Below are 23,414 nucleotides of genomic sequence, written 5' to 3'. Positions count from 1 at the left end.
TAGTTGAGGTTAAGGGTTTAGTAAATTACTTGTCCCAAATACAATGCTCTAGTTTTAGAAATATTTATGACTAACTTATTCCTTGCCACCCACTCTGAAACTTTACTCAAAGCCGTTAGTTTAGATTGAAAAAGTAAGGGGCCTACACAGCTGCCCTGGGGAATTCCTGATTCTACCTGGATTATGTTGGAGAGGATTCCATTAAAGAACACATTGTGTTCTGTTAGACAGGCAATTCTTTATCCACAATATAGCATGGGGTGTAAGGCCATAACACAAGTTTCCAGCTGCAGACTATGATCAATAATGTAAAAAGCCGCACTGAAGTGTAACAAAACAGCCCCCCCCCAATCTTTTTATGATCAATTTATCTCAGCCAAATCAGTCATTTGTGTAAGTGCTGTGCTTGTTGAATGTCCTTCCCTTTAATCAAGCTGAAAGTTTGTTTACTGTGAAATAGCATTGTATCTGGTCAAACACCATTTTTTCCAAAAGTTTACTAAGGATTGGTAACCGGCTGATTCGTCAGCTATTTGAGCCAGTAATGGGGGCTTTACTATTCTTAGGTAGCAGAATGACTTTTGCGTCTCTCCAATCCTAGGGCACACACTTTCTAGAAGGCTTAAATTTAAGATATGGCAAATAGGAGTGGCAATATCGTCCACAATTATCCTCATTAATTTTCCATCCAAGTTGTCAGACCCCGGTGGCTTGTCATTGTTGATAGACAATTTTTTCCCCTCTTCCATGCTCACTTTACGGAACTCAAAATTACGATGCTCGTCTTTCATAATTTGGTCAGATATACTTGAATGTGTTGTGTCAGCGTTTGTTGCTGGCACGTAATGCTTAAGTTCGCCAATGAAGTAGTTGGTAATATCAGTTGGTTTCGTGATGAATGAGCCATCTGATTCAATGGAGTTTGCCTTTTTTTCCCCCAACAAATTTAATTTAAGGTGCTCCAAAGCTTATTACTATCATTCATCTTTGTTTCATATTGTGGTTTCTTATTTTTATTCGGTTTAGTCACATTATTTCTCAATCTGCAATATGTTTGCCAATCGGTTGTGCTGACTTAGCAGTTGGTGGTCTATAGGAGCTTTCCACCAGAACGGGCTTTAGGTGAGGCAGATGAACTTGTAACCATATTACTTCAACAGTATTTAACATGAGATCTGTGGTTCTGAATATAAAAAACAGCAACCACTCCACCATTAGCATTTCAATATTTTCTGTAAATGTTATAAACTTACATTGCTGCCACTGTATCAAAAGGTATTATCTAAGTGAGTATCAGAGATAGTCAGGATATGAATGTCATTTGTTACTAGATTTCATGAACCTTGTTTCTTCAGTAATATATGCTAACGTGGGCTATTTTCAGCACTTTTCTTCTGGGAGGCTTACTTGTTTTCATTGCTTTACTGGGAAGCTTAGCAGAAGTAAATATTCTCATGTTATTTATGTTAGTGAAGGATGAGCTGCACACAGTGGACTTCCTACTAGGGCACACCACATCAGTGCTAACAGTATACATTTGGTTCATTGGCACATGACTACTGCATACAATAGCTGTAGGATCAGCAGAGGCATTCAGGGCAGTTTGAAGGACATGAATTGGGTTACTTACATTGTGTCGACCAACGCCCCTGGTGTAATATACATTTTCTGAAGCATTATGACAACTCAGCGTCACAATGGTAGGGATTAGCTGAGCTGGGCTTGGGTCATTGATAAGTCATTTTCTCAACGCAGCCTTAATGCTGTGAAAGGATCCAGGAAACCAAATGATTTGGGTGGATCCCATCCTCCTTTTAAAACGAGTTTTGTTTAAAAAATGTTTCGAAATTGTCAACAAAAGTTACACACATTGAGCTGCAATAATCACGTAGCCAGTTGTGAAGAGAAAGAATCCTGCTAAAGTGTTCAATGACACGATTCAGAGGGCACAGGGCCAGATATGATGGGTCTTTTATTAGTGTCTAGCAGAGAGTCAAATCAGGTCTTTAACCTAACTAGGGTAGGGGGCAGCATTCGGAATTTTGGATGAAAAGCGTGCCCAAAGTAAACTGCCTGCTACTCAGGCCCAGAAGCTAGGATATGCATATAATTGGTAGATTTGGATAGAAAACACTAAGTTTCCAAAACTGTTAAAATAATGTCTGAGTATAACAGAACTGGCAGGCGAAAACCTGAGGAAAATCCATCCAGGAAGTGCTATTATTTTGAAATGGCTGTGTTTCCATTGAAAACCTATCCACCATACAAAGACTTATGACCCAGTTCACGATCCATGGCTTCCACTACATGTAGCCAGTCTTTAGGCATTGTTTCAGGATTTTACTCTGAAAAATGAGGGAGAAACACCACTTTCAATGAGAGGACAGTCCAAATTTCCAGACATGAGCCCTGCGCGTGACCGGGAACGTGCCTTTGTTTTTCTTTTTCTATTGACGAAGCTATTGTCCGGTTGAAATATGATCGATTATTTATGACAAAAACAACCTGAGGATTGATTATAAACATTGTTTGACATGTTTCTATGACCTTTTATGGTACTTTTTTGATTTTCCGTCTCCCTGCTGTGACCGTGCTTTGTTCCAATGGATTACTGAACAAAACGCGCTAACAAAACTGAGGTTTTTGGACATAAAGAGTGACTTTATCGAACAAAACGAACATTTGTGTAACATGGAGTCTTGGGAGTGCAACCATATGAAGATCAAAGGTAAGTGAGAAATAGCGATAAAATGTATGACTTGTTACTCCTCTACTTGGCTGGTTACTGTTTGTAATGATTTGTCTGCTGGGCGCTGTTCTCAGATAATCGCATGGTTTGCTTTCGCTGTAAAGTCTTCTTGAAATCTGACACCGTGGTTGGATTAACAAGAAGTTCATCTTTAAACCAATGTCTAACACTTGTATGTTTTATGAATTTTTATAATAAGTATTTGTTTTTGAATTTGGCGCTCTGCAATTTCACTGGATGTTGGCCAGGTGGGACGGTAGCATCCCACACCCTCTAGAGGGGTTAAAAATCGAGTTTCAACTGTTCAGTGCTGCCCTTTATGTCATTAAAACCCACATGGACTACAATAGCATTGATGTCCATGTCCTGAAGTAGTGTATTCGGGAGCAGCTTAGTAATGTAATGACAGGACATTTTGCACCAAGAACGGTCACATTTCTTACCATGGAGCCTCCCAAAATCACAGCTGGCGAGAAGGATGAGGAAATCCGCCTATTCCAACACGTCGGAGAACCCTTTATTGACGGGCAAGAGGCAGGATAACTTGAGCACGTTGCTCCCGACAGATGGAGAAGCCCCGATTGATCCAGAACAGGGACGAAAGGATGCTGACGTCGAAATCGTAGTAGTAGGCACCGCGGCCACAGACACAGGCACGCCCAGTGACGAAGGTGCAGGAAGATCAGGCTCCAGGACGGCGAAACTATTCATTGTTTGTATCCGCTCGTTGGGAGTGTAGACTGCGTTGTTGGAGGCCGCTGTATTTTGGCTTCCCGGCTATCAATTAGGGGCGGTCCGAGCAACACCAGCCAGTCGGATAACGACAAGGCGGAGATTCATCCAACAAGCACGAACGCCGTCCAGCCACCGGCATAGAAAATGTAAACATTCCACTCCACAGTTTATTTATTTCTCCAGACAAAGAGGGCTCCATTGCAAAACTCATCTGGTACCAAATTCGTTAGTTTGATGGCTAGCAGCTTAGTGCGTCTGTCAAGCAGGATTCCCAGGACAAGAAATAGCGGTTCTAGATGTTAAAACCTAACTGTGTCGCGGAATCCACCCAAAAACAAATTCGGTATTCGTATTTAATAAATTGCGGTTTTGTTTTAATAAAAAAATAACTGAATTGTTTCCATCATCCTGTGAAGCGGAGAACCTGAGCTCTGACGTTGCGTAAAGCATGTAACTATACAGCCTCTGTGTTCCAATTTTGGTGCTTATCAATGACACAATCTGCCATTTTCAAGTGGAAAGGGCTACTGCTAAGCTAAGTAAACATCTTGGGTCTCTGACTCTCCTGTTACATCAGCTACTTTCTAGGTAGGCGGCGTAGGCCTGGTTATGAGGTCAGGTTCCAATTGAGCCAAATACATTAAAAACAGGAAAAACTGAAGAAAACACACCATTGCAGAAACGTCACATGCTAAAATTATCGAAATCAAGAGAAAACAAGTCAGAAATCAACAGGTGATAAACACAAGTTACACCACAGCAGAGCGGACAGACACATCAAGCCCATTTCAAGCAACATAAAGGGGGGGGGGGGGGGGGCCCATGGAAGCTCCCAAAGCTTTAGAGGCGGTTTGGGAGGAAATAACATCTTAATTAACTCATTGGGACAAAAGATAATGGAACAATAAATTGATTATGAGGATAGATAAATAGGATAACAAAAATAAACAATTCCAAAGTAAAAAGGGAGGTTCTATAAAATCACCCAGGTGTTTTTCAGATCATGCGGACCATAAGAGAGAAGCTGTGCAGCATTTGAAGGCTATAGAAGCTGTTCAGCATTTGGAGGCTTTAGAAGCATGCAGCATTTGTGTCGCAACATGCAAGCCCACACGAGGTTTGTCCTGACCTGTGGCTCCTCAACGAGTCGGCTCTACTAGATGAGAGGCTCCTTCTTTCAGAGAATTACACAATTCTCAAGCTATAGGAGAGAGAGAAGATGAGAGATGACAGTTATGATGATGTGGTACTGTAGATATCTCTGTGTGATGTAAAGAAGCCTGTCAGGATAGAAGGGATGGGAAGACTGTACAATACATCCGCTGTCACCCCAGAACATGTAGAGTAATAAATATACCATATACACACACACACACACACACACACACACACACACACACACACACACACACACACACAGCCAGCATATGAAAAAAAAAACATCATCCATAACACAATACACTGCCCAGAACGACAGAGTAGTTTGATCATTAACTCAAAACACAGTGGCAGACTGTACAACATTGAGAGGATTCAGGGGAACATTTAATAATTCTGTGAAATTACATGTTGGTTGCCTGCTGTGTTTGTCGTTTTAGTGACTTTCATTACTTAAGGATATAATCATATAGCCTGGTCCCAGATCAGTTTGTGTTTGGCATGACAAACTATAGGCGTTGGAAAGACCACAAAAAAAACTGATCTGGAACCAAGCTAACAACCATACAAAATAAAGAATCTTTGTATAGGACAGGACGAACAGAACACCACAGACTAGAAAGGACAGCCTTGGCCTGTCCGTTCTCAATCTATACATTAGAGTAATAACATTATCCACCCTTACAAGAGTCCGAGGGGAAAATGTCAATCAGTGTGCATCTCTGCCTACAACTCCCACCAGCTGTAGGCTTTGTGTGATTAGCAGCCAGAGAAAGCTCTATTCAGAGCCTGAGAATATACTGAGATCCCTCTAACCCCATGACAGCATCTTTAACGCTATAGTCTCTTATGGCTACCTAATTGGTTATGTTGGAGAACATGTTATTATAATGGTCGAAGCACAAAAACAGTACTGAAATAATAAACTTTTTTTTAAATCCTGGGAAATTTGATGCTTTAACATTACAGCCATTTGTTTTTCAGCTGTCAAATCTCAGGCGTGACATAAATATTTTCCCATGGCACATCAACGGCATTACCATTTTGAAAACAAAGAATATTCTGAATGTGCTTCACAGAAAGTTCTACAAGTGTTTGTTGAATAAAAATGTATTCTCTGAAATAGTGGCAAACAAATAAATCATTCACACAAAATCTTAAAATGTTTCTTTCTGGCTGCAATACAAGCAGAATTAATAAAGAGATGAAAGAACGTAGAACTCATTTCTGCAGACAGATGGTCAAACCTTAATTCACAACACTTTCCCTGTGTATGCTTCCCAATCCCCCATACGCAAAATTAAAGCACTTCAAAAGAGTGAATGCATTTCCCCCCTTCAAGAGAACAGAAACTAAGCCCTGCCTTGCTGCACTCAACTCAAAATAGATCATTAAAACCTGTCACAAAAAAAATGTATGGGCTTGCCTATTGATTTAACCTTTGATGGTTTAGATTCAAAACCACAAAATACTCAGGTGTAAACATTAAGATAGATACAGCAACATTAGCATTCCATCTTTGTAACTCAAACTCTGAACACATTCATATATTTTGGCAAGTGGATGTTAATCTCATGAATAAAAAAATATAAAAAATGACAAGGAAACTAACTGGCATTACCATTTAAAAAAGGTCTCTTGAAATAGACATGTCTTAAACTCAAAATATTATATACTGGTTAAATAAAAGGCTAAATGAAAATAAGAAATATGAGATGAAACTCAAAGAAGAAGGGTTTCCATTGTACTGCACGGCCCTCAGCCCCTGGCAATGCAACAGAGATCATTATCCCATGATAAGATACAATCTTCCAGACAATTGAAATCAGGTCACAGAATTGCTACCCAAACATTGAATTAATTAGCATTTTTTGGGATGCGTTACTGTACAAAACAACGGACAATTTATCAAGTCATGCAGAGAATTGGGCACATAACAATAGATTAAAATGTATATAAAACAAATTATATGGCTTTTAAAATTATATGTTCTTTGTCCTGTCCATTTCAAATAGCCTATATGGCACACAATACATTGCAGAGATAGGCCACTGGGGAATTCCTTTGTAATTCAAAAGCCTGTCAGTGTATATTTAAACTGCGTATAGAATGCATGCGCCACTGAACTTTGACAATGTTTTTTAATCTAAACTCATGTCTCAGTTAACATAGTCATCACTTACACATCATTTTGGTTTCAAAAGCGTTGTGACTTATTTTGGCTATTTACACCAATACCTTGAATGTCCTTCCTTCCTTCCTTCCTTCCTTCCTTCCTTCCTTCCTTCCTTCCTTCCTTCCTTCCTTCCTTCCTTCCTTCCTTCCTTCCTTCCTAGCCTGTGGCTTTAGCAAACCGTCACAACAAAGACAGCAACACCCCAAATAAGGTATCGCCCTGTGCGGTGTCCCACTCCCTCACCCCCATGATCACATCTCAACTGTGGCTCCTCCTGCCTCTCAATGCTCACATCATCAATAGTTTGTGAGGAGATGACAGGGCACCAAATTGATGAGCTATAGGTTAGGGGTCACATCCCCCTCTACATACTGAGGAAACAGGCTTCACTTGACTCCCACAAAACGGGGCACCGGCTCCAGACACATCTCAATTGAGCGTTGACTGACCAGTGCCACGCACCCATAGACCCCTGCCCGGCCCTGGTGACACGGCAGACAGAGCGGAGGAAGTCAGGGTGTCACGGGGTCCACATCTCTAATTGATGAGCGATGCTGAATAAGAGGCGCCATTTCACTTTTAACAAATGGCCTACTTCACAACAAACGCATGGCAAACAGACTGCTAGAACTCACTGGGCCGTGACACCTGATTTCAAGTTGAATGCTCCTTATAGGACACATCACTGCATTCTATACTCCTCTGTAAACTGGTCATCTCTGTATACCCGTCGCAAGACCCACTGGTTGATGCTCATTTATAAAACCCTCTTAGGCCTCACTCCCCCCTACCTGAGATATCTACTGCAGCCCTCACCCTCCACATACAACACCCGTTTTGCAAGCCACATTCTGTTAAAGGTCTCCAAAGCACGCGCACACACACACACACACACCTCTGGGTCGCTCGTCCTTTCAGTTCGCTGCAGCTAGTGACTGGAACGAGCTGCAACAAACACTCAAACTGGACCGTTTTATTCCCATCTCTTCATTCAAAGACACAAATTATGGACACTCTCACTGACAGTTGTAGCTGCTTCGCGTGATGTATCGTCTCTACCTTCTTGCCCTTTGTGCTGTTGTCTGTGCCCAATAATGTTTGTACCATGTTTTGTGCTTCTACCATGTTGTTGCTACCATGTTGTGTTGCTACCATGTTGTCATATGTTGCTGCCATGCTATGTTGTCTTAGGTCTCTTTATGTAGTGTTGGTGTCTCTTGTCGTGATGTGTGTTGTGTCCTATATTTTTATATTATTTTTTAATCCCAGCCCTCGTCCCTACAGGAGGCCTTTTGGTAGGCAGTCATTGTAAATAAAAATGTGTTAACTGACTTGCCTAGTTAAATAAAAGGTTAAATAAATAGGGAAGTAAAGTTCAGATCTCCTGTAGGTAGCCTGATGGATATAGTCTGTAGATATAGTCAGTCTATGCCTTGATGAATCTCTGAGCCTGCCCTATAAGAGAGAGAGGAAGCAGGTGGAACACAATGTCATATTAACTACTAGTCACACTCAGATGAACCTCGAAGCATCTCAGACAGCAACAGGCTGGTGCCCAACTCCTGAGCCTTGGCCTCTTTCTCTATATGTAGCTGTGGCTATGACTTCCCCCTGACACTGATATGAATACACTTCACACGCATGGTGGACTAGCTGAGACCGACTGGGGAACGCCACTCATACCCTGGCCATGTGGCCTTTCCAGTAAAGATATCACCAATACCCTCCGCCCCGGCCTGCTCCACATTCTCATCTGTGCTGTCATGCTTAGGGTTCAGTCCCAAATGGCACCCTATTCCCTATATAGTGCACTACTTTTGACCAGGGCCATTTGGGACACAACCTGCCAACATCCACACTCCCCTGACAGCCCTGTCAACATGCTGAAGTGGGGGAGGGGAGAAAGAGAAAAGAGGGGCGGTTACAAGCCACGGAGAGAGAATGGGGGTTGACAGAGAAGAGGAGGGAAATGGGGAGAAAGAGAGAGACTGTGGGTGAGTTGGCGTCCTCATAGGTTTGGTTTGCTCCTAGCAGAACTCGGCTAGGTGAAGCGAACGTCATTCTCCCAAAGGACTTTGGCTGAAAAACGTGTAAAAAACAACATTACTGGTTTGTCCTTAGAGCCACTATAGCAACATAGCCAGTAACACTTCCTCAAAATAGTCTGAATTAATCTAAGATAAATCAAGAAGTCTGTTATTCATTGTCATTTTTGCAGAGGTCTTAGTTGCGCAATCTAGCTAAGATGTTTGGTGAAGTATTTCAAGTGAAAACAAATGTGCATGAAAACTACTAATGCACTGCAGACAGTAGGACCTAGCTGCACTCTCTTCTTCTGTTGAATGACAGCAAACACTTGAAGAAACCTGTCCATATTCCCAACTCTACTGTTGACCAATCACCAACAAAAAGGGGCATAGACCTCAGCTACAGCTGAAAAAACCCTTTCCAAACACCAAAACAAACAAAAAAAGTCGTAATATATGTACCGTTGAAGTCGGAGGTTTACATACACTTAGGTTGAAGTCATTAAAACTCATTTTTCAAACACTCCACAAATTTCTTGTTAAACTATAGTTTTGGCAAGTCGGTTTGGACATCTACTTTGTGCATGACACGTAATTCTTCCAACAATTGTTCACAGACAGATTATTTTTCTTATAATTCCCTATCATAATTCCAGTGGGTCAGAAGTTTACATACACTAAGTTGACTGTGCCTTTTAACAGCTTGGAAAATGACAGAAAATGATGTCATGGCTTTAGAAGCTTCTGATAGGCTAATTGACATCATTTGAATCAATTGGAGGTGTACCTGTGGATGTATTTCAAGGCCTACCTTCAAACTCAGTGCCTCTTCACTTGACATCATGGGAAAATCAAAATAAATCAGCCAAGACCTCAGAAAAACATTGTAGACCTCCACAAGTCTGGTTTCATCCTTACATCCTTTATACTTACAAACAATAGTATGCAAGTATAAACGCCATGAGACCACACAGTTGTCATACCGTTCCTAGAGATTAATGTACTTTGGTACGAAAAGTGAAAATCAATCCCAGAACAACAGCAAAGGACCATGTAAAGATGCTGGAGGAAACAGGTACAAAAGTATCTATATCCACAGTAAAATGAGTCCTATATCGACATAACATTTTTACATTTTAGTCATTTAGCAGACACTCTTATCCAGAGCGACTTACAATAGTGAATGCATACATTTCATACATTTTTTTTTTTGCGTACTGTCCCCCCGTGGGAATCGAACCCACAACCATGGCGTTGCAAACACAATGCTCTACCAACTGAGCAACAGGGAAGACAAATTCTTATTTACAATGACGGCCTACCTTGGCCAAACCCGGACGACGCTGGGCCAATTGTGCGCCGCCCTATGGGACTCCCAATCACAGCCAGTTGTGATACAGCCTGGATAACCTGAAAAGCCGCTCAGCAAGGAAGCAGCCACTGCTCCAAAACCGCCATAGAAAAGCCAAACTGCGGTTTGCAAATGCACATGAGGACAAAGATCGTACTTTTTGGAGAAATGTCCTCTGGTCTGATGAAACAAAAATAGAACTGTTTGGCCATAATGTCCATCGTTATGTTTGGAGGAAAAAGGGGGAGGCTTGCAAGCCGAAGAACACCATCCCAACCGTGAAGCATGGGGGTGGCAGCATCATGTTGTGGGGGTGCTTTGCTGCAGGAGGGACTGGTGCATTTCACAAAATAGATGGCATCATGAGGCAGGAAAATTATGTGGATATGTTGAAGCAACATCAAGACATCAGTCAGGAAATTCAAGCTTGGTCGCAAATTGACCACAAGCATACTTCCTAAGTTATGGCAAAATGGCTTAAGGACAACAAAGTCAATGTATTGGAGTGGCCATCACAAAGCCCTGACCACATCCTATAGAACATTTGTGGGCAGAACTGAAAAAGCATGTGCGAGCAAGGAGGCCTTCAAACCTGACTAAGTTACACCAGCTCTGTCAGGAGGAATGGGACAAAATTCACCCAACTTATTGTGGGAAGCTTGTGGAAGGCTACCCGACACGTTTGACCCAAGTTAAACAATTTAAAGGAAATGCTATCAAATACTAATTGAGTGTATGTAAACTTCTGACCCACTGGGAATGTGATGAAAGATATAAAAGCTGAAATAAATCATTCTCTCTACTATTATTCTGACATTTCACATTCTTAAAATAATGTGGTGATCCTAACTGACCTAAGGCTGGGAATTATTACTAGGATTAAATGTCAGGAATTGTGAAAAACTGGAGTTTAAATGTATTTGGTAAGGTGTATGTAAACTTCCGACTTCAACTGTACGAACTGTTGTTTCGACTGGGAAGCCTGCGACGGGGTTTAGAGGTCAGACACACCAAGAAAACAGACCACCAAAACGTACTTAGCACAGTAGGCTGCCGTTCCTTCTCTTGCTCGAAAAAACAAATAAACACTGTCTGCTGAGTACTGACCTGGTACCGACAAACCGTTCGGTTGTACTTGTAGTGTCGCCTACCTGTCAGTGGCCGACAAATTGACTGAGCCAATCCGAGAGCACGGACCTCTAAGTGGGGGAGCCGAAAGGAAAATGTAAAAAAGTTCATTACACTGGGAAAGTAGCCAATTATTATTTTAAGTATGTTCAAGCAATCCTGATGAAACAATCAAAATCGCGGCATAATACTTTTTTTCCCTAGAGCATGTCTTTACATATTCTACATCTAGCTAAGGAGTTTAGTACTTTAAGCATATTTTGTTAATGTGCGCTTGCTCATTATTAACTTGCATTATAGGGAATCATGTTTTTTGGGGGGTGGGGTGGGAAATATGGTTATTTTAAGGAAGCTTTCATGTTTCACTGTATCAATTAAGTTCTAGTCTTTCTGGCTAGCTGGCATTAGCTTGCTCTGGGCCAAGCAGTCACACACTTCATATTAAACAAATGGGGTGGTAAGTACAGCACAATGCACACAACACTAAATGATTTACCTAGCAAGCTATCTAGCAAGATTAAGAAATAATTTCAGCCCCTCTCCTTTATCCCACAGGCCCTACTGCCATTGCAAGTTGCTAGCTAACTTTAGCGTCACCATTCGCCAGTTAGCATAGCTACTCCAGTAACTCTGGGAAGCTTACAGGCAGCTGTTTGACAAAAAAAACGAATACATTGTAATATAATATAGCTAGTGACGCTAGTTATCAACAAACGCTTACTACAAATTCTATCTAGTTAGCTGGCAACAACATTAGCAAAGCTACAAGCCAAACATAGCTTAAGAAAGCCATGCTACTGCCACCCTGTGGTCTGGAGTATTTTAACGAGGCTCAAGGCAGTTGATCTGTTCCATCTAAACAACAAACATTGACTGCTGACACTCTGGGTCGAGGTTCTAAGTATCTATCGGCAGTCAAAATCCTTGGTGTGTCTGAGGCTTTAAAAAGAGTATACCGACTGAGTTCGCACTCTCCTCCCATCAGATGCCTCTGCTCTTGGTGGCTTAGAAGAGCCGGATAACCTTGCTCACAGAGATTGAAAAGGCTTTGTCCCAATCCAATACAGACTAGTTTAGGAGTTCAACTTTGGCTCAGCAGATGTTTGTTATCTGACTGTTTGGTGATTAGGCCTTGCCGGGTGGAGGACTGGCCCATCAGGTTTTAAATCTGTGTACTCGCATGCAACTAGCTAGTCCTAGCTGTGTAAACTACATTTGGAGTAATCTACGTAAGCATTTCTGTCCTAGATTCTGTCCCCATCGGTGCAATGCAGCCAACCAACACTTGAGTAAAACTATTTCTTTATACAGAACAAAACAAATGACTGGGTGAAATCCCCAGTGTTCACAATCAGCAAAGAGGTGTACCCAGAGGACAATTGGTTTCTGATCTGCACTGTGCACTGGGGTGGATTACAAAGGTTCGGGTTTCAACAGAAATAATCCCTGTCTACAAGTATTAAAACCCAAATCTGGCTTTAGAAACAACACAACAGAGGGAATGGTGCACAACAGCAAGGCTGTATTTACAATCTGGGAATACTTGAAGCAGATCATTTTAAAAAACAGCTTCCACAACCAGTTTAAGATATGACTAATCTCTCGACTAACTGAAACAATGTGCAGCACATGGAATTTTTCCAAATGGGGTAGGTTGTTTACTTGGAATTCAAAGTTATTCTAATACTGTGGTAGATTCAGAGATTTATACAGGATTCACATTTTATTAAAACAAAAAATGACATGTCATGCTGGAAGTAATAGAATTTAGTTTTCCTCAAGACAAACTAATCAAGATGTTCCATCTTCCTACAAAAGGCCTCTAGCTACTAGGCTGTTAATATTTGGGGAGTTGCCTTCCATCAGATTGCACATATTTACTGGGATGTCTGCTGATGTAATTGTTTGCTGCTGGAAAGCATGCCAGATAAAAATGAGATGGGATGTGTTGGGATGGGCGGGGGGTTAGTGGGGTTGTTCAGCAGCAACAGCGCCGATCAGAGCTGCATGAATCTTAAGTAGTCCCATGTTGAGGGGGTCTTTGTTCCCGGACCACTGACGGGGGACACTCTCCCACTTTTCTTTTCCCTTCCTTTTGGCAGGAACATTTATCATTCTTCCAAACGAACAATTGTGCTACAACACTGACCAGCACAGGCAGAACAATGAACTACTAAATCTGGGGCCTCCGTCACCCCCAATGCTGGTTGCTAAGAAACCTTTGATCTGCCGGACAGCTTGTCAACAAGCTCATCACTTACTTACTGAACTCAAAACCATCTAAGTTTTCATTCTGCACACATGTAGAAATACAGGCAGACGTACATTGTTCTACAAAAACGGGCTGGTAAAGGCTTAGCTAGTTAAAAACGGATCTGCCTCAGTATCAAAATGATCTGTCGGTTTTCAGCAATATTTTCTATGATTCTATATGCATTTAAAAACTTATGAACACATTCAAACTTTCAAAATTAAACTGTGTGCTGTAGGCTACCACTGATGCAGAGGAATGTTATCAGTCTAGGGCCTGTGGATGAAACCAGTCCAACTCCACATACCCTGGCCTTGAAGGGGTTAACTTCTTTCTGTCAGGGTGCTGCGCGTGTGTGTATATATCACAGCTGTAACCATTGAGAACGGCGTCGCTGACTCTGTGCACACTGCATGGCTCCAGTAAAGTTCAACTTATCGCACCATTTACCTGTATCGCATCAATGCAGGCAATTTATCTCAATCTGGAATTTTGACAGTGGTGCCGACAGACCCGGTCGAGCGTTTTCTAGCTCCAAGCCAACTTTGCAGTATTTGGCTTTTTTTGGTGCAATTTCTTAAATTATTATGCGCGCTAATAGCGTTTCAAATTGGTGACGTCACTCGCTTCGAGACCTTGAAGTAGTTGTTCCCCTTGCTCTGCAAGGGCTGCGACTTTTGTGGAACGATGGGTAACGATGCTTCGTGGGAGGCAGTTGTAGATGTGTGCAGAGGGTCCCTGGTTCGAGCCCAGGTAGGGGCGAGGAGAGGGACGGAAGCTATACTGTTACCTATAGGCAGAAACTAAGCAGGAAGCACTCATGGTAAAAACAGTTCAATGTTGGTCTGACCAATCAGAATCGATTACAACTTATCCAAACGAAAAACCCATGGGTAGATGGCTGCATTCACGTAAAACTGAAAGCGTAAACTACCGCATTTAACCACGGCTAAATGCCTGGGAACATGGAAGTGTACAAACAGAACAGCTATGACCTCCGTAAGGCAATCAAAGAGGAAAAAACGATAGTACAGGGACAAAGTGGAGTCACAATTAATTGCCTCAGACAAGATGTGGCAGGGACTCCAGACAATCACGGATTATAAAAGGGAAAGCCAGCCATGTCAGACACTGACGCCTTGCTCCCACAAGCTAAACACCTCTTTCGCCCGTGTAGAGGAAAATAGAGTCGCTGAAGTGGGCCCCCGCCGCGCACGAGTAATGCGTGCTCCCAATCTCTGTGGCCGACGTGAGTAAACCCTTGCAAGGCTGCCAGCCCAGACGGCGTCCTAAGAGCATGTGCAGGCTAGCTGGCTGTTCATGGAAGTTTACATACTTAGATTGTTGTCATTAAAACTCGTTTTTCAACCACTCCACAAATTTCTTGTTAACAAACTATAGTTTTGGCAAGTCGGTTAGGACATCTACTTTGTGCATGACAAGTAAATCTTCCAACAATTGTTTACAGGCAGATTATTTCACTGCATCACAATTCCAGTGGGTCAGAAGTTTACATGACTGTGCCTTTAAACAGCTTGGAAAATTCCAGAAAATGATGTCATGGCTTTAGAAGCTTCTGATAGGCTAATTGACATCATTTGAGTCAATTGGAGGTGTACCTGTGTATGTATTTCAAGGCCTACCTTCAAACTCAGTGCCTCTTTGCTTGACATCATGGGAAAATCAGCCAAGACAAAAAAAAAAAAAAAAAAATGTAGACCTCTACAAGTCTGGTTCATCCTTGGGAGCAATTTCCAAACACCTGGAGCGTGGTACAACTTATCTGTACAAACAATAGTGCGCAAGCATAAACACCGTGGGACCACGCAGCCGTCATACCGCTCAGGAAGGAGACGTATTCTGTCTCCGAGAGATGAACGTAATTTGGTGCAGAAAGTGAAAATCAATCCCAGAACAACAGCAAAGGACCTTGTGAAGGTGTGGAGGAAACAGGTACAAAAGTATCTATATCCACAGTAAAACAAGTCCAATAATTGACATAACCTGAAAGGCCGCTCAGCAAGGAAGAAGCCACTGCACAAAAACCGCCATAAAAAAGCCAGACTACGGTTTGCAACTGCACATGGGGACAAAGATCATACTTTTTGGAGAAATGTCCTCTGGTCTGATGAAACAAACATAGAACTGTTTGGCAATAATGACCATCGATATGTTTGGAGGAAAAATGGGGATGCTTGCAAGCCGAAGAACACCATCCCAACCGTGAAACACGGGGGTGCATTGCTGCAGGAGGGAATGGTGCCATTCACAAAATAGATGGCATCATGAGGAAAGAAAATGATGTGGATATCTTGAAGCAACATCTCAAGACATCAGTCAGGAAGTTCAAGCTTGGTTGCAAATGGGTCTTCCAAATGGACAATGGCCCAAGGATACTTCCTAAGTTGTGGAAAATGGCTTAAGGACAACAAAGTCAAGGTATTGTCGGCAGAACTGAAAAAGCATGTGCGAGCAAGGAGACCTACAAACCTGACTCAGTTACACCAGCTCTGTCAGGAGGAATGGGCCAAAATTCACCCAACTTATTGTGGGAAGCTTGTGGAAGGCTCCCCGACATGTTTGACCCAAGTTAAACAATTTAAAGGCAATGCTACCAAATACTAATTGCATGTATGTAAACTTATGACCCACTGGGAATGTGATGAAAGAAATAAAAGCTGAAATAAATCATTCTCTACTATTATTCTGACATTTCACATTCTTAAAATAAAGTGGTGTTCCTGACTGACCTAAGACAGGGAATTTTTAATAGGATTAAATGTCAGGAATTGTGAAAAACTGAGTTTAAATGTATTTTGCTAAGGTGAATGTACACGTCAGACTTCAACTGTATATGTGACCGATCGCCTCGATCTTATGTAGCAAAATTTTACATTGGATAAAAATAAGAGACTCAGAGCTACAAAATGGGTGAGTGGCGCAGCGGCCTATGGTGCTGCGTCACTACAGATCCTGGTTCAAGCCCAGGCTGTCCCACAGCCGGCCACGACCGGGAGACCCATGAGGCAACGCACAATTGTCCCAACATCGTCCGGGTTAGGGGAGGGTTTGGCCGACCGGGTTGTCCTTGTCCCATCGCGCTCTAGCGACTCCTGTGGCGGGCTGGGCACAATACACGCTGACTTCGGTAGGCAGCTGTACGGCATTTCCTCCGACACATTGGTGCGGCTGGCTTCCGGGCTAAATCAAGCAATATGTCCAGAAGCAGTGCTGCTTGGTGGGGTCGTGTTCCCCACCCATCTCTTTAAGGATTCACATGAAGCCATGTGCTAAACAGACTGAGGAAGGTAGTGTAATAAAACAACCAAAGATTAAGACTAAAAGTGGTGAAAAATAGTAGCCTACAATAAAGAAAACTCCAGGTAAAAAAATACACATTATCTAGTCCTTGGCCTTTATCCTAATCTGACTTTGAAAGTGTCCAGATAAAAATATTTTATAATTATTAGATGCTTACTGAGACACACTTGTTAAATTGATGGGTCAATGTGACAAAAAAAAAGTGCTAGAACCACCTCCCAGGCTAAGTGGTCACTATTGTCTAGACATGTACATTAAACCTAGTTGGTTAGCTTTAGGGACCTACAGTCGTACGCCAGCAATTCATGCATGTTGGCTAGCTATGATGTTTGTACTGTAACTATGGGTTGGGATTATGGTGCATTCTTTAGCTAGCTAGCTACATGTCTAAACAAAAGACCACGTCGCCAGATGATTACATGACCCTTCAAGTTACCCAGGTGGCCGTAAACACACCACAGACACACCTGATGTACATGACCCATCAAGTTATCAGCAAAACATGAACCATAATCCCAACCCATACCAACAGTAAAAACTGATTGTCATAGCTAGTCACCATGAATGAAAAGCTGCAGTATGTATCTGCAGGTTGCTAAAGTCAATCAACTAAGTTATAACTAGCAATGAAAATGGCTTTGTGAGATACTGATAATATTACTACACATTTCATACACGTAACGTTAAGCTAGCGAGCCAGCAAGCAAATGTTCGCTAGCTAGTTAACAGTACGTTGTAACTTGCAATGAAAAAAAAAATATATATATATATATATATATATATCTGAAAAAGTAGATAGGTTCTTACACATGGATGAGCGCTTCACGGCAGCGTCTTTTCTGTTTGATTTGTAGCTACACAAAAGTATGTGGACATCTCTTCAAATTAGTGGATTCGGAATCACATTTCACCATATGGCATTCCGACGGACAACTCTGGGTTTGGCAGATGCCAGGAGAACGCAACCTGCCCCAGTGCATAGTGCAACGGTAAAGTTTGGTGGAGGAAGAATAATGGTCTGGGGCTGTTTTTCCATGTTCGGGCTATGCCCCTTAGTTCCAGTGAAGGGAAATCTTAACACTACAGCATACAATAACATTGACAATTCTGTGCTTCCAATTTTGTGGCAACAGTTTGTGGAAGGCCCTTTCCTGTTTCAGCATGACAATTCCCCCGAGCACATAGCAAGGTCCAAACAGAAATGGTTTGTCGAGATCGGTGTGGAAGAACTTGACTGGCCTGCACAGACCTCTGACCTCAACCCCATCAAACACCTTTGGGATGAATTGGAACGCTGCTGACTGTGAGCCAGGCCTAGTCGCTCGACATCAGTGCTTGATCTCACTAATGCGCTTGTGGCTGAACGGAAGCACGTTCCCGCAGCAATGTTCCAACATCGAGTGGAAAAGCCATCCTAGAAGAGTGGATGCTATTATAACAGCAAGGGGGGGGGACCAACGCCATATTAACGCCCATGATTTTGGAATAAGTTGGTCGACGAGCAGGTGTCCATATTCTTTTGGTCATGTAGTGCAGCTTGTTTGGCCAGTTGTGTCAAGTCACTCCGGTACACACTGACTGCGCAGAAAGTAGTCCATTACAACTTTTTCCCACTGATCTTCGTCGATAACGCCTAATAAATTCAGGGCAGAATTGAGAGAAGTATCAACAATTCTGCAATTCTCCATGGCCTCAAATCAAATTTTATTTCTCACATGCGCCAAATACAACAGGTGTAGACCTTACCGAGAAATGCTTACTTACAAGCCCTTAACTCTATTTCTTGAAATGCGTTGCTGGTTAAGAAAATATTTACTAAATAAACTAAAGTAAAAAATAATAAAAAGGCACAAGAAAATTACATAATAACTAGGCAATATATAGGGGGTACCGAATCAATGTGCAAGGTACAGGTTAGTCTAGATAATAAAAAGCGAGTTGCAGCAGTGTAAAAACAAAAAGGGGGAGGTGTCAATGTAAATAGTCCAGTGGCCATTTGATTAATTGTTCAGCAGTCTTATGGCTTGGGGGTAGAAGCTGTTCAGAAGCATTTTGGACCTACACTTGACGCTCCGGTACCACTTGCAGTGCGGTAGCAGAGAGAACAGTCTGACTAGGGTGACTGGAGTCTGACCATGTTTTGGACTTTCCTCTGACACCGCCTTGTATATAGGTCCTGGATGTCAGGAAGCTTGGCCCCAGTGATGTACTTACGTTGTATCTTTCAAAAAGCAGCGATAGCAAGAATTATCTACACATACTGAACAGCTCATGTTATAGACAGAAGCATGCTACATGGCAGACCAATCCAAACGCATCTCTCGGCATATCCAGCCCATCCATTATCTCAGCTAATCATGCCTAGCAGGAAGGTTCCTGACATTTTCTGTACCTAAACCAACTAGGAACTTTACATTTTATTGGCATTTATAGACAGTATACACATTTGTTATTAAGGCACAGCAAAGTTCCAGAAGGCATTTCTGCCCCAAAACACATTAAATAAATACGTTAAAAAGCCTCTCCTGCGAAGTAGTGATGTGCGACAGATGCCTAGCTTCTTGAAATGGGTTGCGTATTCATTCTCTCCCTATCCCAGTCTGTTGTTCCCACTTGCTTCAAGATGTCCACCATTGTTCCTGTACCTAAGAAAGAATAGGTAACTGAACTAAATTACTATCGCCCCGTAGCACTCACTTCTGTCATTTTGAAGTGGTCATGGGTGAAGTCCTTGTTCACCCATGACTGCGTGGCCACGTACGTCTCCAACTCAATGATCAAGTTTTCTGACGACAACAGTGATAGGCCTGATTACCAACAATGCTGAGACAGCCTACAGGGAGGAGGTGAGAGCCCTGGTGGAGTGGTGCCAGGTAAATCACCTCTCCTTCAACATCAACAAAATGAAGGGGCTGATCGTGGACTACAGGAGACCGCAGAGAAAGCACATCCCCATCCACATCAACGGGGCCGCAGTGGAAGGGGTTAAAAAGCTTCAAGTTCCTCAGTGTGCACATCACTGAGGACCTGAAAAATGGTCCTTCACACCGAGACTGTATCACCGCCTGGTACGGCAACTGCAGGGCCCTCCAGAGGGTTGTGCGGTCAGCTAAACGCATCATCGGGGGCACACTGCCAGCCCTCCAGTACATCTACAGCACCCGATGTCACAGGAAGGCCAAGTAGATCATCAAGGACCTCAGCCACCCTAGAAACAGGCCTGTTCCCATGACCTTAAAAAAAAAAAACAGTCACTAGCCAGTATCTTACCCTGCACCTTAGAGACTGCTGCCCTAATGTACATAGTCATTGAAAACTGGACACTAATGTTTTCATAACATTTTACCCACTTTATATGTATATACTGTATTCTAGTCATGGCTCATCCTATGTAACTACTGCTGTACACACCTTTTCTATTCACATACTGTCCATACACACACACACACACACGTCAAAAGTTGACACCTACTTATTCCAGGGTTTCTTTATTTTTACTATTTTCTACATTGTAGAATAATAGTGAAGACAAAACTATGACATAACACATATGGTCATGTAATAACCAAAAGTGTTAAACAAATCAAAATATATTTTATATTTGAGATTCTTCAAAGTAGCCACCTTGACAGCTTTGCACACTCTTGGCATTCTCTCAACCAGCTTCATGAGGTAGTCACCTGGAATGCATATCAATCAACAGGTGTGCCTTGTTCATTTGTGGAATTTCTTTCCTTAATGCGTTTGAGCCAATCAGTTGTGTTGTAACAAGGTAGGGTTGGTATACAGAAGATAGCCCTACTTGGTCAAAGACCAAGTCCATATTATGGCAAGAACAGCTCAAATAAGCAAAGAGAAATGACAGCCCATCATTACTTTAAGACATGAAGGTCAGTCAATGCGGAAAATTTAAAGAACTTTGAAAGTTTCTTCAAGTGCCGTCACAAAAACCATCAAGCTCTATGATGAAACTGGCTCTCATGAGAACCGCCACAGGAAAGGGAGACCCAGAGTTACCTCTGCTGCAGAGGATAAGTTCATTAGAGTTACCAGCCTCAGAAATTGCAGCCCAAATAAATGCTTCAGTGTTCAAGTAACAGACACATTTCAACATCACCTGTTCAGAGGAGACCGCATGAAGCAGGCCTTCACGGTCAAACTGCTGCAAAGAAACCACTACTGAAGGACACCAGTAAGAAGAGACTTGCTTGGGCCAAGAAACACGAGCAATGGACATTAGACCAGTGGAAATCGGTCTTTTGGTCTGATGAGTCCAAATTTGAGATTTTTGGTTCCAACCGTCGTGTCTTCGTGAGACGCACAGTAGGTGAACGGATGATCTCTGCATGTGTTGTTCCCACCGTGAAGTATGGAGGAGGTGGTGTGATGGTTTGGGGGTTCTTTGCTGGTGACACTGTCAGTGATTTATTTAGAATTCAAGGCACACTTAACCAGCATGGCTACCACCGCATTCTGCAGCAATACGCCATCCCATCTGGTTTGCGCTTAGTGGGACTATCATTTGTTTTTCAACAGGACAATGACCCAACACACCTCCAGGCTGTGTAAGGTCTATTTGACCGTGATGGAGTGCTGCATCAGATGGCCTCCACAATCACCTGACCTCAACCTAATTGATGGTTTGGGATGAGTTGGACCGCTGAGTGAAGGAAAAGCAGCCAACAAGTGCTCAGCACATGTGGGAACTCCCTCAAGACTGTTGGAAAAGCATTCCAAGTGAAGCTTGTTGAGAGAATGCCAAGAGTGTGCAAAGCTGTCATCAAGGCAAATGGTAGCTACTTTAAAGAATCTCAAATATATTTTACATTTGTTTAACACTTTTTTTGGTTACTACATGATTCCATGTGTTATTTCATAGTTTTGATGTCCTCACAATGTAGAAAATAGTAAAAATACTTGAATGAGTAGGTGTGTCCAAACTTTTGACTGGTACTGTATATATTTATATTCCAGACTATGACACTGCTCGTTCTGATAAGTTAATCAAATAATTAAGACCATCGGATGATGTGTGTGTTGTTGTTGTCGTCATTGTGTTGCTAGATATTGCTGCCCTTCTGGAGCTTCACCTGCGATGACATCCGCAAAACTGGGCCTCCCGAGTGGCGCAGCGGTCTAAGGCACTGCATCGCAGTGCTAGAGGCGTCACTACAGATGCGGTTCGATCCCGGGCTGTGTCGCAGCCGGCCGCGACCAGGAGACCCATGAGGCGGCGCACAATTGGCCCAGCGTCGTCCGGGTTAGTGGAGGGTTTGGCCGGCTGGGAGGTCCTTGTCCCATCGCGCTCTAGCGACTCCGTGTGGCGGCCGGGCGCATGCATGCTGACTTCGGTCGCCAGCTGTACAGTGTTTCCTCTGACACATTGGTGTGGCTGGCTTCCGGGTTAAGCGAGCAGTGTGTCAAGAAACAGTACGGCTTGGCGTGGTCGTGTTTCAGAGGACGCATGGCTCTCAGCCTTCGCCTCTCCTGAATCCGTACGGGAGTTGCAGCGATGGGACAAGACTAACTCCCAATTGGATATCACGTTTTTTAACAAAACATCTGCAAAACTGTGTACGCGGCCAATGAACTTTGATTCGTCCATATAGCCCAGCTCTCCTGTCAACACCCACATACTGTAGGGATACATACAGTATATCCCTAACAAGAGAGATGTCTCAAAATGTTAGACTAAGATGACATGGTATCAAAATTGTGCAATATAACTACAGTATGATTAGGTATGAGGCAGATGTTTGCAACAGGGTAGTTGGTTAAAACTCTAGAGGGAACAATTAGTGTTAGACGCCCAAGTGACAATTACAAGCCAGAAACGTGACAAGCTAGCATTTTATTAGCCAGAAACGTGACAAGCTAGCATTTTATTTGCCAGAAACGTGACCAGCTAGCATTTTATTAGCCAGAAACGTGACAAGCTAGCATTTTATTGCCTCCGTCTCAACATAAGAGTATTATATAGGCTACAGAGGAACTCCAGCGTTCCAATGGAAAATAACAGGCGAGCCAGCAGCAACAAGCGAGCCAGCAGCAACAAGCGAGTCAGCAGCAACAACCGAGCCAGAAGCAACAAGCGAGTCAGCAGCAACAAGCGAGCCAGCAGCAACAGTGAACATAACAAATGAAGAGGATGCAAATGAGGCCCCATGAGAATCACATACGTCTTCTGGGAGAAAACAGAAAGGTTTTACCAGGCTGGGTTAGTGCTACATCACATGGGGTGGAGGTTATACCAGGCTGGGTTAGTGCTACATCACGTGGTGGAGGTTATACCAGGCTGGGTTAGTGCTACGTCACATGGGGTGGAGGTTATACCAGGCTGGGTTAGTGCTACATCACATGTGGTGGAGGTTATACCAGGCTGGGTTAGTGCTACGTCACATGGGGTGGAGGTTATACCAGGCTGGGTTAGTGCTACATCACATGTGGTGGAGGTTATACCAGGCTGGGTTAGTGCTACATCACTAGCACTAACCCAGCCTGGTATAACCTCCACCACA

The 23,414-nt window shown here is 42.8% G+C and overlaps 2 protein-coding genes across 7 annotated transcripts in view; one reads left to right on the top strand and one right to left on the bottom strand.

The window, feature by feature from the left end:
- LOC145859986 (uncharacterized) overlaps nt 1-21,079 on the top strand; it is a gene marked incomplete at its 5' end in the record, with an annotated part of 30,690 nt that extends 9,611 nt beyond the window's left edge. Inside the window, one exon of the mRNA XM_082959671.1 lies at nt 21,022-21,079. Coding sequence (XP_082815797.1) covers nt 21,022-21,079 — 58 coding nt within the window. The remainder of the gene's footprint in view (nt 1-21,021) is intronic.
- sema4d (sema domain, immunoglobulin domain (Ig), transmembrane domain (TM) and short cytoplasmic domain, (semaphorin) 4D) overlaps nt 1-23,414 on the bottom strand; it is a 100,928-nt gene that overhangs the window by 62,763 nt on the left and 14,751 nt on the right. Inside the window, exon 3 of one of the 6 annotated variants that reach the window (XM_014138876.3) lies at nt 4,614-4,685. The exons of the other annotated variants lie outside the window; for them this stretch is intronic. The gene's annotated coding sequence lies outside the window, so the exon portion shown is untranslated. The remainder of the gene's footprint in view (nt 1-4,613; nt 4,686-23,414) is intronic. 6 annotated transcript variants of the gene reach the window in all.

Source organism: Salmo salar, chromosome 13, assembly GCF_965601325.2.
Source record: "Salmo salar chromosome 13, fSalSal1, whole genome shotgun sequence".
NCBI lineage: Eukaryota > Metazoa > Chordata > Actinopteri > Salmoniformes > Salmonidae > Salmo > Salmo salar.
The sequence above is the reverse complement of the archived record's forward strand: the minus strand, read 5'-3'. Positions and strand labels throughout refer to the sequence as shown.